Source organism: Sipha flava, unplaced genomic scaffold (genome assembly GCF_003268045.1).
Source record: "Sipha flava isolate LNK unplaced genomic scaffold, YSA_version1 321_pilon_pilon, whole genome shotgun sequence".
NCBI classification, from domain to species: domain Eukaryota; kingdom Metazoa; phylum Arthropoda; class Insecta; order Hemiptera; family Aphididae; genus Sipha; species Sipha flava.
In genome coordinates, this window is record NW_020273004.1 from 75,534 (window position 1) to 90,894 (window position 15,361).

The 15,361-nt window shown below is 26.9% G+C and overlaps 2 protein-coding genes across 2 annotated transcripts; one reads left to right on the forward strand and one right to left on the reverse strand.

Moving 5' to 3' along the window:
* Positions 1-3,042: 3,042 nt before the first annotated feature.
* On the forward strand, positions 3,043-9,667 carry LOC112686660 (striatin-3). Its single transcript, XM_025559050.1, has 14 exons — positions 3,043-3,152; positions 3,229-4,113; positions 5,733-5,836; positions 6,914-7,096; positions 7,161-7,356; positions 7,412-7,621; positions 7,685-7,787; positions 7,844-8,004; positions 8,108-8,283; positions 8,349-8,518; positions 8,583-8,753; positions 8,869-8,999; positions 9,069-9,270; positions 9,328-9,667. Exons 2-14 carry the CDS (start codon positions 3,859-3,861, stop codon positions 9,495-9,497), a joined length of 2,232 nt encoding a protein of 743 aa, XP_025414835.1. The 5' UTR covers positions 3,043-3,152; positions 3,229-3,858; the 3' UTR covers positions 9,498-9,667.
* Positions 9,668-12,620: 2,953 nt separating this feature from the next.
* Positions 12,621-15,357, reverse strand: LOC112686661 (RNA-binding protein 26). Its single transcript, XM_025559052.1, has one exon. The coding sequence runs from the start codon at positions 15,190-15,192 to the stop codon at positions 12,847-12,849; it is 2,346 nt and encodes a 781-aa protein (XP_025414837.1). The 5' UTR covers positions 15,193-15,357; the 3' UTR covers positions 12,621-12,846.
* Between the last annotated feature and the right edge of the window lie 4 nt (positions 15,358-15,361).

Here is a 15,361-nt window from a genome sequence, read left to right on the forward strand (position 1 = left end):
AATTTATTAAAAGAATTGTCTTGATCGTATTTATAAGTTATTTTTATATTGTTTTTACTGTAAAATATATTATAATACAATCGTATATATAAAACTCAAATTCATAATTATTTATTTATTACTAAAAAAAATTTCCTATTTAAAAGGTAAATTAAATTTGTGTTTACTTTATGTAAACAACATTGGGGGAGGGGAACATGGGGCACGTGCCTATGTTACTCATCCTTGTATCCACCACTGATCATAACGAACGGAGTTTTAATACACTAGTATTCGGACTCTAAATACACGTGTACACGTGTATTTTATTAACATGCATTTTAGCACTGTTTCTATAAAAAACACGTACGAAACGTGTTCTTAAATACACGTGAAATAGACACCCCTAATATAAACTTACTAGATCTATCAAAAGATACTATAACCTTTTATGAAATTGTATTGCCAGTACTTTAAATGAAAAATTCTCCATATAGAAATTAAAATGGCTAAAAGACGACGTTAAAATGTCTTTCGAATGCAATAGAGTCTTTATTTGAATGTGATGAAAGATTTTTCTCGAATATAAGAAAATTATTGGAAATAAATGAATAATCAACTTTACGCATATCTACAGTAACTACAGAAAGGATATATTCTACTCTATGAAGAATCAAAACATATTTACGCAACACAACAAGGAAAGAGCAATTAATTGAGTTAGCTTTTTTATTAAATCAAATATAAATTGCTGTTGATCCTAATTAAGAAGTTGTGGAAAGGTTCGCTTTAACACCTTGAAGACTAGGATTTGTTTTATAATTGCTAATTTTTTCCAATTATTATTATCATAAATAAATTGTAAATATTTTTTAAATTATCTACTATCTATTTATATGACCAATTTATGACGAAAAATGATTCAAAATGTATCATAAATTATTATTGATTTTTTTTTATTACTATTGAATAATATGTATAATACAATTTGTATTAATATTGTTCAGTATTATATTGTATACGTACTCGTATACACACCAAAATTATTATCTTATGAAATTATTACATTTAAAATACATGGTAGTAAAAATATTGGACTCTCCCCTAAAAAAAATTTCTAGGCCCACCCTTGCTTTAGTCAAATTTTATCAGTTATTTATTTTATTTGATGTTATACTTGCTAGTCCATTACTACAGTTAGCATATACGATTAAAATCAAAGATTTTAATTTTTAATTTATATATTAAAAAAATTATTATATTCCATACTATATTATAAACTATATTGTGTTTGTATATAAAAAAATATTATAAATTAAATATTAATTAACTTTTAATTAAGATTGGATTCAAAAAATTGTTGTAAATAAATGTTATCCACTATCCATGGACACCCAGAAAAGGGTGGTAAGACGGGAAAAATTAATCGAACGGTTAATAACAAGGTTTGAAATCGAACAACTGCGAAGACTTCAGTTTTTATTTGATAACGATTAAAGTGTGTACAATTATGACATATTTTATTGTTTGCTAAGAAAACATTTTTTTAATATATTTTTTGCTGTTCGATTTAATTATGCCCCCCTTGATAAATTTCCTGCGGTCGCCCATGCCACTATCAAATGTAAAGATTTTTATAATCCCTTTATTATGTTATTAGATGTCACAAAGAATTTTTTATATATTAAAACAGCTTATACATTTTTAATACATTTGAAATTGAAGAAGAGACTATAGGTTTGTTATGTGTACCTATTATCTATAGTATAAAGTTTACATATAAATAATTAATTTATATATGGTACCTACCTCATTTATATCTAGTTCTTAAAATCTGTTATGTTAAATTTTGTTACTTATATTAATAGGCATTTAAAATTTTTAACAAATTTTAGAACTACTAGTCTAAAATAAATTTTGGCACTCATGATGTGAACTACGACTACCTACAACAAAATACTGCCCACTCACAATTCCTCCACACACATTCTCTATTTCTATAATTGCTTAAGTTGACGGCCAATGTGAATTAGTGCGTCCTAAGTAAGTCAAGTCATCCATGCATACTATACTATAATAAATGACGTGGTGTGGCATTTCCAGGATTTTTTTCGTAAGAGTTTTCTCTTTTAACATTTATTGTGTTGGGTTTTGGTCATTGAAGTTCTAAGTTAATGTTTAATTGTACTGAAAACATTAACAACAAAAATATCAGTTTATCTTAAAATGAAGGTAAACTATAAATCCGATTTATCTACGTTCCACTTTAAATTTTCAAATAACTTAAGTGAAAATAAGGTTGTTCTTTTAGAAGGATGAAGGGTATTAAATATTAATAATTATAAACGTTTAAATTATAATATTTTATGTTTGTAAGTCATCTATGAAAATTTAACAAAGAAAAATTATTTAGGTAATCAAATAGTATTATAATTAGGAACTTGGAAAATGAGAAACTTTACTTTGTTTAATAATAAGAAAGATATAAAATATAATTTATAACTTATGCGCTATTAATTCTTAAATATTATATTTTTTTGATTAGGTAAGTTAAATCTTTCTGTCCTCCAGGCTACGAACTGCGCCTAATTATTATGCATTATTCAAACATTAAATAAATAATTATGGGTTGTGTTTCCAATAATTGTATGTGATACAGTGATGAGTATTTTATGGCGTAGTGTTGCTAAGACGAATCATAGGTCTTTCTCCAAAATCTTAAGAAAACTATAAAAATTAATTTTTTTAAGAGAATGGTACTTTCAAAAACATAAAAGTTGAAGTCATAGTTTTCAAAATTAACTCAAGTTCTAGTAAAAATGTCATCAAATTAAAGGAAAAGTAAATGTTACCGTTGTGATAGCAATATTGTGATTTATTTTTTACGATGCCGCATTAGCCAAATGGGAGATCTTATATTAAGTACGTTAAAAATGATATAGTCATTGCCATTGTTGTTTCTGATACATACACAGTTAGCATAATTAACATGAATTGATTGATATAATTATTGTCATAGATGAATTAATATAAACGCGTTTATTAGACATGTATATGAGTGTCCAACGATGTACCACGAGGAAGAATAATTGCGTTTTATGTTAACGAACAATACTTTCTTTCGGATGAAAATTTGTAATTTAATACTGAACAACTTTTCCATAAATTAATTGGTGAGGGGTGATTAAGATTAAATCTCTGTCGACCTTTTAATCCCGTCACTGGTGTTAACGTATGTCGCATGTGTAGGGCGTGTGTCGAGTCGTATTGCGAACAAGCATAGAGCGCAATAAACATCGTACAGCAGCGCATGGAAGTGGGAACATTTTGAGAACCAATGGCTGGGGTCGCCGTACACCCTTTGTTGGCAGCATTGGTCTTCGTTCACGGCAGATTTCGTGACAAATGGCAACTACGATATTTCATTTATTTATTTATTTTTTTTTCATTAATTATAATATATTATTTTATCGTGTTTGAACGTCATACGGGCTGCAGAAGCGATTCCACCGACTCGCCGACCGCCGGCCCGAATTTATTTACGGTCACTGCGCGATCTTCTGCAATTGCTAACAGGAAATTCGTCGTATCGGTATAATACAAGTGCGTCTGCGGTGAAAAAAAAAAACCCGTAATAGTAATAATATAGTAATAATAATCATAATAATAATAACAAACGAGATTCTTTTCATCCGCACATATCAGCGCAATAGAATTGTCATCTGCACAGCAATATCGCCGACAGATTAATGCTGTAGCTTTGTGTGCGCGCGCTCGTTTATCTGTATCTGTGTGTGTGTGTATGCGCACGAGTGTGTATCTTTATTGTTATCATTTGTCGGGGCGTGTGTGCGCGTTCGGCGAAGTGATGGCGTTTAGATGAGGGGTCCATTGACGCCGTTTATTTTGCCGTCACTTAACATGGACGACGTGTCGTACAACGGCGGCAAGCAGGGCCAACAGCAACAACAGCCTGGTGGCGGTTTCGGCCAGAAAGGCGACAACGGCGATGGTGGTAGTCTTAACAACAAGGTGAAGTACACGATGCCCGGCGTGTTGCATTTTATTCAGCATGAATGGTCCAACTTTGAGTTGGAGAGGTCCCATTGGGAAATCGACAGAGCCGAATTGCAGGTGAGTCACTGCAATGAATTGGTAATGTTTATTAGGTAGCTCGTTAGAAAGGCATACAGGCATCATTTTGTTGAGTGGGGTAGATAGATAGGGTCCAGGAGTGTTGCAGTCTCCAGTGTTGAATGGCACAAAACATTCGTGGTCCGATCATTTTATTCCTTGTCTATAAGCTCATAATTTATAATATTGCAATAAGCAAAGTGTAAAATTTCATATCTATTCCTTAGATTTTATTACTCCTAAATTTGGAATTTAAAGACAAGTATTTCATTAAAAAAAATCTATTAACTCTGAATTAATTTTGCATAATCCTATTAGTTTTGTTGTTACCTGTTGCTGAATTTTATTTATAAGTTACCTGTAATTATAAATCAAAATTTACTCATAGATGTATGACAAATTATCCTCAAGTTATTGATTAATGTAAATATAGGAATGTATATATATATATATAAACTTTTTTTCCTTAACTAATGGTCTTTGTAATGTACAATTGTAACTAAGCCTAGGTTGGATGAATGTATACTATATTAGTAACTAATGTAGTACGTAATATGTAAGTAAGATATTTACAAATTAGTTATTCACAATCAATAATTTCAAATTTAATTTCAATCTATAAAAAATTATGTAGACTAATAGTATAAAAAAAATAAATCTTCAATAGACTTATTTATCTAGCACCCATTATCCCTTAAATACTAGCTTTGACTAGTATCATTGAAGGGTTATGTATTTTTTTTATAGTTTTAAATATATCATCATTAGATTTTTATCAATTTAGTTATAATATTTATACTTATAATATATAGTTATAAGTCCAGTATTTTACTGTTTATTTGAAATCAAATTTATAAAATAAAACTTATAGTTTTTGGTCCAATGAGACTTGTTTTTACATAGTATGTTGATTTCCTATTAATTTATTACTTAAAATACTTGGTTTAACTTTTTTCTTGATTTATTCATAAAGTTGCATAATTGAAATCTGAAAGTAGAGTGAAAAAATTTGCTTTATCTTAAATTTCAGTTCTCAAGATTAATTAATATTTTAGGGAAAAATATAATATGTGTGATTGAGAATTTTGAATTATCATGCTTCTCCTGTATATTTAACATATTTGATGTTATTTATGAATGTTAGATACATTTTATATTTTAAAATTAAAAATTGAACTGAACATAATTGAAGGTTTAATATAATTTTTTAAGTGTTGTTTTTTATTTATTCTCTATATTTATTTATAATCTGTTTATACCCATAGAATTATTAAAACAATTAAAAATTTGATGGTTCTCAAGACAAAGTATACTATATAAAAGTATCTTTATAGTTTACATACATTTATTCATTAGGTAATTGTTAAGAACCTGTTTTAATAATAACTACTGTTTTCAATTATGCATTTATATAGATTTTTATTATTATTGTACTTACAAGTTTATATTTTTCCAATCAATTAAAATACATACGTTTAATATTTTGAGAAATGTGCCTAAATATACATTTTTATCAACTGAATATTGATATAATCTATAAATAAATATGCATTGAATATAAAATTATAATATATAATTTATTCAATGTTTAGTTTTATAATTGATTTTTATTTTATTAGGCCAGAATAGCATTTCTTCAAGGAGAAAGAAAAGGCCAAGATAATCTGAAAAATGATTTAATTCGTCGAATTCAAATGTTAGAACATGCACTACGAGCTGAAAGGTAATATTTTTATTTTTAATAAAGAATACCTTATACCTACTTGATAATGCTTGATATTTATATTTATTTAAAAACTCAAAAAATGTATTAAAAAATGTCTAAAATTTTACAAAAATTACATTACATGTACATAAATATTTTATTTTACTTCATATATTAAAAAATAAAAAATAATTCTTTATTGTTACAATAAATCACGAGAGCTTGTCTCCTGTTGTTCCCCAATAAGTTTTTGTAGATATACATATTTTTTTCTTGTTCTTTAATTTGTTCTCTTCGTTGTACTCCATTAATATGTTTGTTTCTTGATATATGTTGTTGTATGGTAAAACGTTTTTCAATAGCAACTTTTACATCGCATACCTTACACAACAACATTAATTTGTCGGTTGAAAAATCTATAATCTAAAATTTTAAATTCAAAAACACCAAAAATGACTTAAAAACCCCTAAAATGCCTAAAAAAATGAGAAATAAAATTCCTTATTCTAATTTAAAAATACCTAAAACATATTTATAACAAAACGAGCATCGTACAGAAAGCTTTAGAAAAAAATGCAAAGTGCATCGAAATCCCAGCCCTAGTTATAATAAATTTCAATTTTTATTCTAAATAAACTATAGTTATTAATTTTAGAATTTAAATTATAGATAATATATAACTGTTGGAAATTAAGTAGTAGAGCAAAGAGTACGTTGATTTCAATGATCTATATAACTAAATTGAATTTTTTTTTTTAATGCATATATTAGTGAACATTTTTAAGAGACATAATGAACAATGAGGGTATCATATTTAAAAATTTGGGCAAATGAAACAAATCTAAGTGAATAATAATTTAATAAATTACGTAAAATGAATAAAAAGATAAAATATTTAATATAATATGAAGTAATGACGAGTAATAACAATATATTGTTCATTATTTATTAATGGTTTGTTATTTTTCTTGCATCAAACGTAATTGATTGCAGATTAATTTTATAAAATAATCTACAATATTTCCATGAAAAATATAACAAATTAAATTTCTATTTTATTTTTATTTATTGAATAAATTTGTTTTGGATTTATAGAGCAAAATATTATAAATTAAAATATGGTACAGAAATGCCTCAGTCTGAAATGCAATTACCTTCAGCTTCTTCAAATACACAAGAAGAATATACTTCTATACCTGAAGTTGGTGCAGATAGTGAAGCTCCATTGTCATCTGTGTCAAATGTCAGTTGGAAACAAGGCAGACAATTACTTAGAGAGTAAATAAATAATTTTATTATTATTTATTTATTTATTTATTTATTCATATAACTTTTTTTGCAGATATCTACATGAAATAGGGTATACAGATACAATTATTGATGTTCGATCATCACGTGTTCGTAACCTTTTAGGGTTGAACAATAATAATAATTTGAGTGGTTTAGAGCAAGGGCAAACTGAGAATAATCAGATAAATGGTAACAACTATAATAAACGTTTTAGTGATAATCAAGGCCAGTGCTCACCTACTAAACGAGTAAGTATGTTTGAAATTTGAATATATAAACAATTTATACATTCAACATTTTCAGACACAACAGCAGCAACAAAACCAAAAGAAATTATTGGACGTTGAGTCAGCTGTAATGGCTAATTTTGATTTTTTATCAACAATGCGTAACACAAATGATTCTGGTGATGTAGACATGGATGATGATGGTGTTGATGATGATGATGATGATGATGATGATGATGAAATGGGAATGGCAGATGATGTTATTGACATGACATCTATTTGTAAAGTATGATAATGTAGTAGAGTTGTGTTTTTTATAATTATAAGTATTAATATTAATTATTTTTAGTTTGGCCCTGATGATGTTGATGCTGAGGCTGAAGAAGTTGTGAATGAGCTTCAATTATTAACAGAAGATATAAGTAACAAAGAAAATGAGCAAAGTGATTGGAGTATGTTATTTTTTATATATTGTATTTAAAATTTAACTTAACACATTGTTTTTTAGAAATTCCAAATAGAGATGTGTTCAACAAGAATACAAATAATGCAAATTGGATAAAAAATGAACCAGTCGATGAAATGGTTGATAATAATTTGGATTTAGCTTTAGGATTAGGAGAATTGGCACAACTTACTGTTAATAATGAATCAGAAAGTAATGCGGACGTGAGTTAATCAATATATTTCTATTTAAATATATATTTAATAAACATTATTTATTAAATATATATTTAATAAATATTATTTATTAACTACCATTACTTTGTAGGTTGTTGATATGAAAACTGCTTCACGAAAAACATGGAATGCTAAATATACTTTGCGTAGTCATTTCGATGGTGTTCGTGCTTTGGCTTTTCATCCTACTGAATCAATTTTAATTACCGCTAGTGAAGATCATACTATGAAACTTTGGAATCTTCAAAAAACTGTGGCTCCAAAAAAGTAAATATATTTTTTCATTATAATTTGTATTTTTTTGATTAATTTTTAAATTATATTACTTATAGATCAGCGTCTTTAGATGTAGAACCTTTGTATACATTTAGAAGTCATACTGGACCTGTATTTTGTTTGGCAATTAGTAAAAATGGTGAACACTGTTATAGTGGTGGGTTGGATAATGTAATCAAAGTTTGGTCAATGCCTTCTGTTAATATTGATCCCTATGATTCTTATGGTATTTAAATTGAATATTTATAAAATAAGTCTTAAAAAGTTATACTAATTTATTTTGTGTTTAGATAAAAATATTCTTATAAATACCCTGGAAGGTCATGAAGATGCAGTTTGGGGAATTTCAGTTCATCATAACCGTTCAGAGTTGTTATCATGTTCAGCTGATGGTTCAATAAAACTCTGGTCACCAACAAATCTCAAGTCACCTTGTCTGTCATCTTATGTTTCTGATCAAGGTATAATTAATAACTTTAAATTATGATTATTAAATTTTATTTAATAACATATATTCAGAATAAATTTTATAAAATAATAAAATGTATACTTATATGTCTAAATTTGTTTACATAGATGAAACTCCTACTTCAGTTGATTATGTTAGAGATGTAGAAGGTCAATTTGTTGCATCTTATAATTCATCTCATTGTGTTATTTATGATATTGAAACAAAGAGTCCTATAACTCGATTAGAATGCTCAAAGGTCAATATTTACCAATTTTAAAAGTTATGTGATGTTAAAGTACTAAGTAATATTTTGTTATTATTTTAGGATCCAGCTGAAATGGCAACTCAGTTGATTCATCGAGTTAAATGCCATCCTACATTGCCTTTAACTATTACAGCACATGATGACCATCATATTCGTTTCTTTGATAATAACACTGGTAAAATGGTTCATTCTATGGTTGCCCATTTAGATGCTGTAACTAGTTTGGCAGTTGATCCTAATGGCTTATATTTATTATCTGGAAGTAAGAAATTAATTTCTTCCAAAACTATGAAACATTGCTTTAATTGTTTTATTTCAGGTCATGACTCATCCATCAGAATATGGAATTTAGAAAGCAAGACTTGTGTACAAGAAATTACGGCACATCGAAAAAAATTAGATGAATCTATATTAGATGTTGCGTTTCATCCATCTGAAGCGTACATTGCCAGTGCTGGAGCCGATAGCCTAGTCAAAGTATTTGTATAGGTACAGTTATTGTATAATATAAATTAGTAGGACACTTGGTTAAATTTATCTTAGTGTCTTGTTTGACCAATTTCTGATCAAATCCATCATTGTAGTGTTTTTGCAGTAATCATGATTTATTAAGTTCAATTTTTTTTTTTATCTGTTTAATTATTTATTTTTTCCTTCAAAATAAACATTTAAAAAGAACATTTTTGTGCATAATTTATTAAGTTTCTGTGATTTTAATTTTTAGTAAAATTATAGTTTTTAAGATTTTATGTAATATCATATTTTGTATGATTAATCTCCCATTATTAATAATAATAATTATATTTATTTTTAATCCCTCTATTTTCATTATATTTAATTTTAATTTCAAGTATTTTGTTAAATGTACTTTATTTTTGGTAATGCTGTTGTTAAAACATTGTTTTTATTTATAACTTTCTCAGTTTATTATTTAGCAAAAGATAACAAAATATAAGACCAAAATCCATACTAATCATATTAAAAAGTAGTGAATGTAAATGTTTCAAACTATAACCAATTTTTAAATATATTAAATTTGTGAAGGACAAAGAATTTAATAAACTAGTTATTTTTATTTTTTTTACTTACAAATGTTTTGAAAAGAAAAATTTGTCAATGTACTCTGATATTTCATTTTATACTTCAAAATAGTTACACCTGTTAAATTATAAAATTTAATTGTTTACGATAATTAAAATTATTGAATCTCAAAAAGTACTACCACCCTATTTTGGTGATCAAACTGGGTTCTTGTGTATGTGTATGTGTGTGTGTATGTATCTGAGTGAATGTCCATCCATGTTTTATTTATTTACTATTCTTAAACCGTAACAAAACATATAAATATTTATATATATATATTCAATATTGACTCTAGTCATTTTATATTCTTTTCTCACATTGAAATTGACATTAAATTTTTTATTTAAAAAAAGGGACCTTAATTTCTAAAATTGAAATATCTCGCATTTAATTAACAACAATAAATTATCATTGTTTACTTAATAATAATAATAATAATAAACAAATATTATGTATATATATATATATATATATATTGTATATGTACAATATGTATTTTAAGATCAAAAAATTAAATAATTAATTAGTTTTAACATTTCATTAAAATAAAAATTTTAAAATAATTTATGTTTAAGTCTAGTCTGACAATATCATTCAATAACTACACAACAATATTTATATTTATTATCTAAATAAAGTATAGTAAAATATATGTGCCTGTTTCATAGTGAAACTCAAATGTATTCCAGAGTGGTTGATTTTAAATGTTGTATTATAGTTATGTGAATTACTTGTGACCCAAGTATAATACGGTGGTCTTGGCTTATTTTATTTGAAAACTAAAGAAAGCTATGTATCATATTTAAATATCATATTTATTGTATTGGCAAATGTTCTGCCATTTTTGTTTTAATTAATAACAATTTTTAATATTTTTCTTAGTACAATAAATGCAAAATGAAACAGACACATTATTATTTATTGGATATGTCGTAAGAGTTATAGCCTTATTATACTATCCAAGTGTGTTGACCTTATGTGATTACTGTAGAAAAGTGTATGTACATCAACACTACTATGAAATAAGTAGAATAATATAAAAATAAATAATATTTAAAAAAAGAGAACCTAATGTACCTATACTATAACTTGTTGTATGATATTATATACTGTTGTAAAAATAAATAATAAATAAATATCATAAAATGGTTTTTTATTTTCCTGTAGATTATTCTTTTATTATTTATTATGCTTATTGTACCTTATTATTATCTGTTTATTGATTTAAGATAATGAAGACATTTTGATTAAAAAACTGATGTTATGTTTTTATATGGGATATTGATAGACATTGAACCTAAACTTTAAAATATTAATTATATATTGTACATTTTTAATTTTAGTGAAGTAAATAAAACAAGTATATGACCCATATCAATATGCTGAGTTACATAATTATTTAAATTATTTTATAGGTAATCATACTGTTTACAGTTTTTATACCAGCTTAGAAGTAGCCTTTTCCAAAACATTTCGTTATTTTGTCTTGAATTTATACTTAAAATAACATTTTTAATTCTTAGATAGTACTTGTTAGAAATCAAATGAGTTGCTTAAGATTCTTTGTATAATTGAAATTATTTATATAAATAATTTCATAAATAACCCTGTGTGCAACACCTATTTTATCATTAATATTTTACGCTTTTTTTTGTAATATTGCAATAAGTATATACTTTTTACAACTGGAGTTGACATTATTAACATCCTTATCTTTATAACTTTTCTTATCAGTATTCATTAAATATTTTGAAGAAAAAAATTTTACCCATTTATTATCATTAAAACCATGAATAATTTTTTAGTGATTCAATATTGATATCAATTTAAAAACCTTTTATTTTATTTTGTTCATTTATATAATAGTAAATGCCAATTATTTTTATAAGTAACCATAAGACCTCCTAAAATGTTATACTTTTTTGAGTATTAAAAAGTTAAAGTTTAAATAACATTTTCACATTTCTATACATTTTAATACAGAGTCAATTTTTATGTACAATTATATAGAGTAAATAGAATTTAATCTTACCTTGTTATGATTCATTTAATATATGCTTTTAAAATAATTGTACAGCATATATTATCAAGGTATTTACCATCATAAAATAATTAATTTTTATGAAGACAATAAAACGATTTTGTTTAAATAAATTTATTTCATTATTATAATGAGAAAAATTGTAATCAACATTTAAAATAATTTAAAAAAAAAACATTCAGTCTCATATTAAAAAAAAAAAAATGTAAGAACATTTGCGAAAATGCTATAAATACAAGTGTACAATAATCAATGTTAAATTTGAAAAATTACTAAACTAACAGAGTACTAATGTTTTTACTAGTTTATTTAATCATTTGTTTTAATTTAAATAAAATAGAAAAAATGATTCAAAATTATTGAAACAGTATTTATGATTTACCTCTATTATGTTAAATCTAATAGAACACATTATATTTTTTATTTACAGAATAAAAACAAGTAAAATATTCTACTGAACAAAATACTGATTAGTTTCCAAATTATTTTATAAAGATACTGCTAAAATTAAATGCACATTTAACCATCAAGTAAATAAACATCAATAATTATTCACTTATTAATCTAGATACAGTTGGGATAACAGTTTGGATTAAAGTAATTGGTTTTTGTCATTTATATTGTATTTATTATATACATAATTTAGGTATATAGATCAAATGCATAAAAATACACAATTTCAACAAAAAAGCTATCAACAATTTATCTTAATTCTTAGTCATCAACATTTTTTGTAGTGGAAATTTCTTCTAATCGGGCGCCCATGCAAGGTCCAGCTTTTACATTAGAAGTATCAACATAATCATGTTGTGAATTGTACCATGTTACTGATAATCTTCTATCCTGAAATAGTTTACCCTTGATCTTGGCAGTTTCAGCATCTTTTCTTACTTCATATTTAATAACTAATGCTGGAATTATTGTATCTGATATATACTCAATAATGTTACCAAATTGTAAAAAGTGTGTTACAACTTGATCTTCATCATCTGCTTCATATCCAGACACTAATAATTGAGTTGGCCGATGATCAACTGAAATGCTGGTAGTTTTAGTTTCCCGTACTTTGTTTTTAGCTTCGAGCAATTTGTTAGCAATAGCTAGTTTTTCTTTCATTTGATAGGCAGTTTTGGCCGTCCCAGTTGCAGGTGTGATTCCAAGAGCTTTCAATTTATTTCTCAAAATCATGACATTTTTTTTCAAATCTAATAGTTCTTTTTCATCACTTTGTCCTTGTTGTTGTTTAATAAATAAATCCAAGTCAGTTAATAGTAAATTCTTTAACGCTTCTTGTTTAGCTTCTAATAGTTTATCCTCTTTTGTGGGAGTTTTTGGAGGTAGACTTTTTACAACTTTCAAGTTAGCCTGAGAATTAAGAGGTCTTTTTACAGCAGATGCCAGATCTGCTTGAATACTTTCAATGTTAGTTTTCAGTTGATTAATAGTTGCCATTAACATTTGTTTTTGTTCTCCTTTAACATTAGGCGCAGCTTCTATTAATTTATTTAATTGTTCTAACTGTTTGTCCAATAATTCTTGTTTTCGTTTTGTAATGGCAGCAGAAAAGTCTTGAGCTAGTTTTTTAGCTTCTTCTTGTTTTTTGATCAATGATGTTTTAATAACTTCTGCTTCTTTTTCATTTGTTAATCGTGTTGCACCAGTAATTCTATTATCCAGAGATAGAGTTTTAGGTTTTTGGGGTTGTGGTGTAGTAGTTTTTTCTTCAATTGGTTTCACTTCAGCTGAATTATCAGAAAACCAATTAGCTGTAATTGGTAAAGTACCAAAAACAGTTTCTATATTTTGATGGGCTTTTTGTGCTTCATGAGAAGAAGAGAATGTAATTGTAGCTTCTTTATTTTCACTGCTTGTTTGAATGTTGGTAATTTTTCCGAATTTCATAAAACTATTATTTAAGCTACTAATGTTATTTAAATTTTCTGGAACATTTTTCAATTTTACTTCGTTTGAGGATACTTTAGGGCCTAAACGTCTATAATCAAACTTTGGCTTTTTATTATTGTTATTGGAATTATTATTATCTTCTTTTTTAAAATTCTTTCTCTTAAAACGATTTTGGTTTTCACCTGTAGGCACGCTAACCAACTCACGTTTTTGTTTAGAAAATTTTTGTTCTCCACTTCCTCGTACCCAGTATGATCCTTCTGTAGATGGATAATACATTTGCTGATTTTGGGCAGGGAGATATGGTTGAACTGGAACTGGTACAGGTACATTTTGAATAGGAACTACTGGAAATGTAGGTGTTATTGTGTTGGTAAAAGATTGGAAATTTAAGACACCATTACCTGTAGCTAATACTACAGGATCTTTACCATGATCATAAACACATAAATCACCTTTCATACAATATCCTTTTTCATCAAAATCAATACATCGTCCTAATGTTTTTTTTTCAACACCTTCAGATTTTTTAAATTCAGCAAATATGTCTTCTTTAGGTTTTTTAACAGGTGATCCAGATGGAGACCGTGAACGGTTTTTAGGTGATCTGAATCTACGTTTAAATTTGGGAGATTTTGAACGCTTTGGTGACCATGATCGACCGTGGTATCGATACTTACGATATGATTCTCTTTCTTCATCTTCATCACTAGTGTGATCATCTCGACGATAATGTTTAGTTCTCGTAAACTTGACATCCTTAGTTCTTGGTGATCGTGATCGTACGAGTGAACGGGATCTCGATCTAGGCTTTTCTACTTCTTCTTTAATTGGTTTATCACATAATTTCTCACCGGTATCAGATTTTTCACCAGATGAAGTGACTGCAGTTTCACTTTTGACATCGACCGGGTCATCATTTAAGTAAGATTCGTTCTTCAACGTTTCAACGAGTAACGCGGTAAAGTGTTCAGTATCGTTATTCAAGAACTCTTCCAGTTGTGATAGAAGGTACTTTTGTAGTTCATTTATCGGCCGATCACGTTTTAACAATGCAAATATGTATTTAGCTAACGCTGCGGGTTCAGCTTCGCATACTGGTCCCAGGACTGCTGTTAGCCAGATTTTGAAACGTTCAGGATCCTTGATTTGCATCGTTCGCGCAACTAATGATGGTAAACACTAGTATCAATAGCTGTGTGAGACGCTATGGATTAGTAACTTGTCTAATTTCAGAACAAAATGGATAATTATTTACTCTGGTAACGTATGGGCACTATGGGCAATTCACTAATTCACTTCACGAAAATCTTGTGTCAACGTA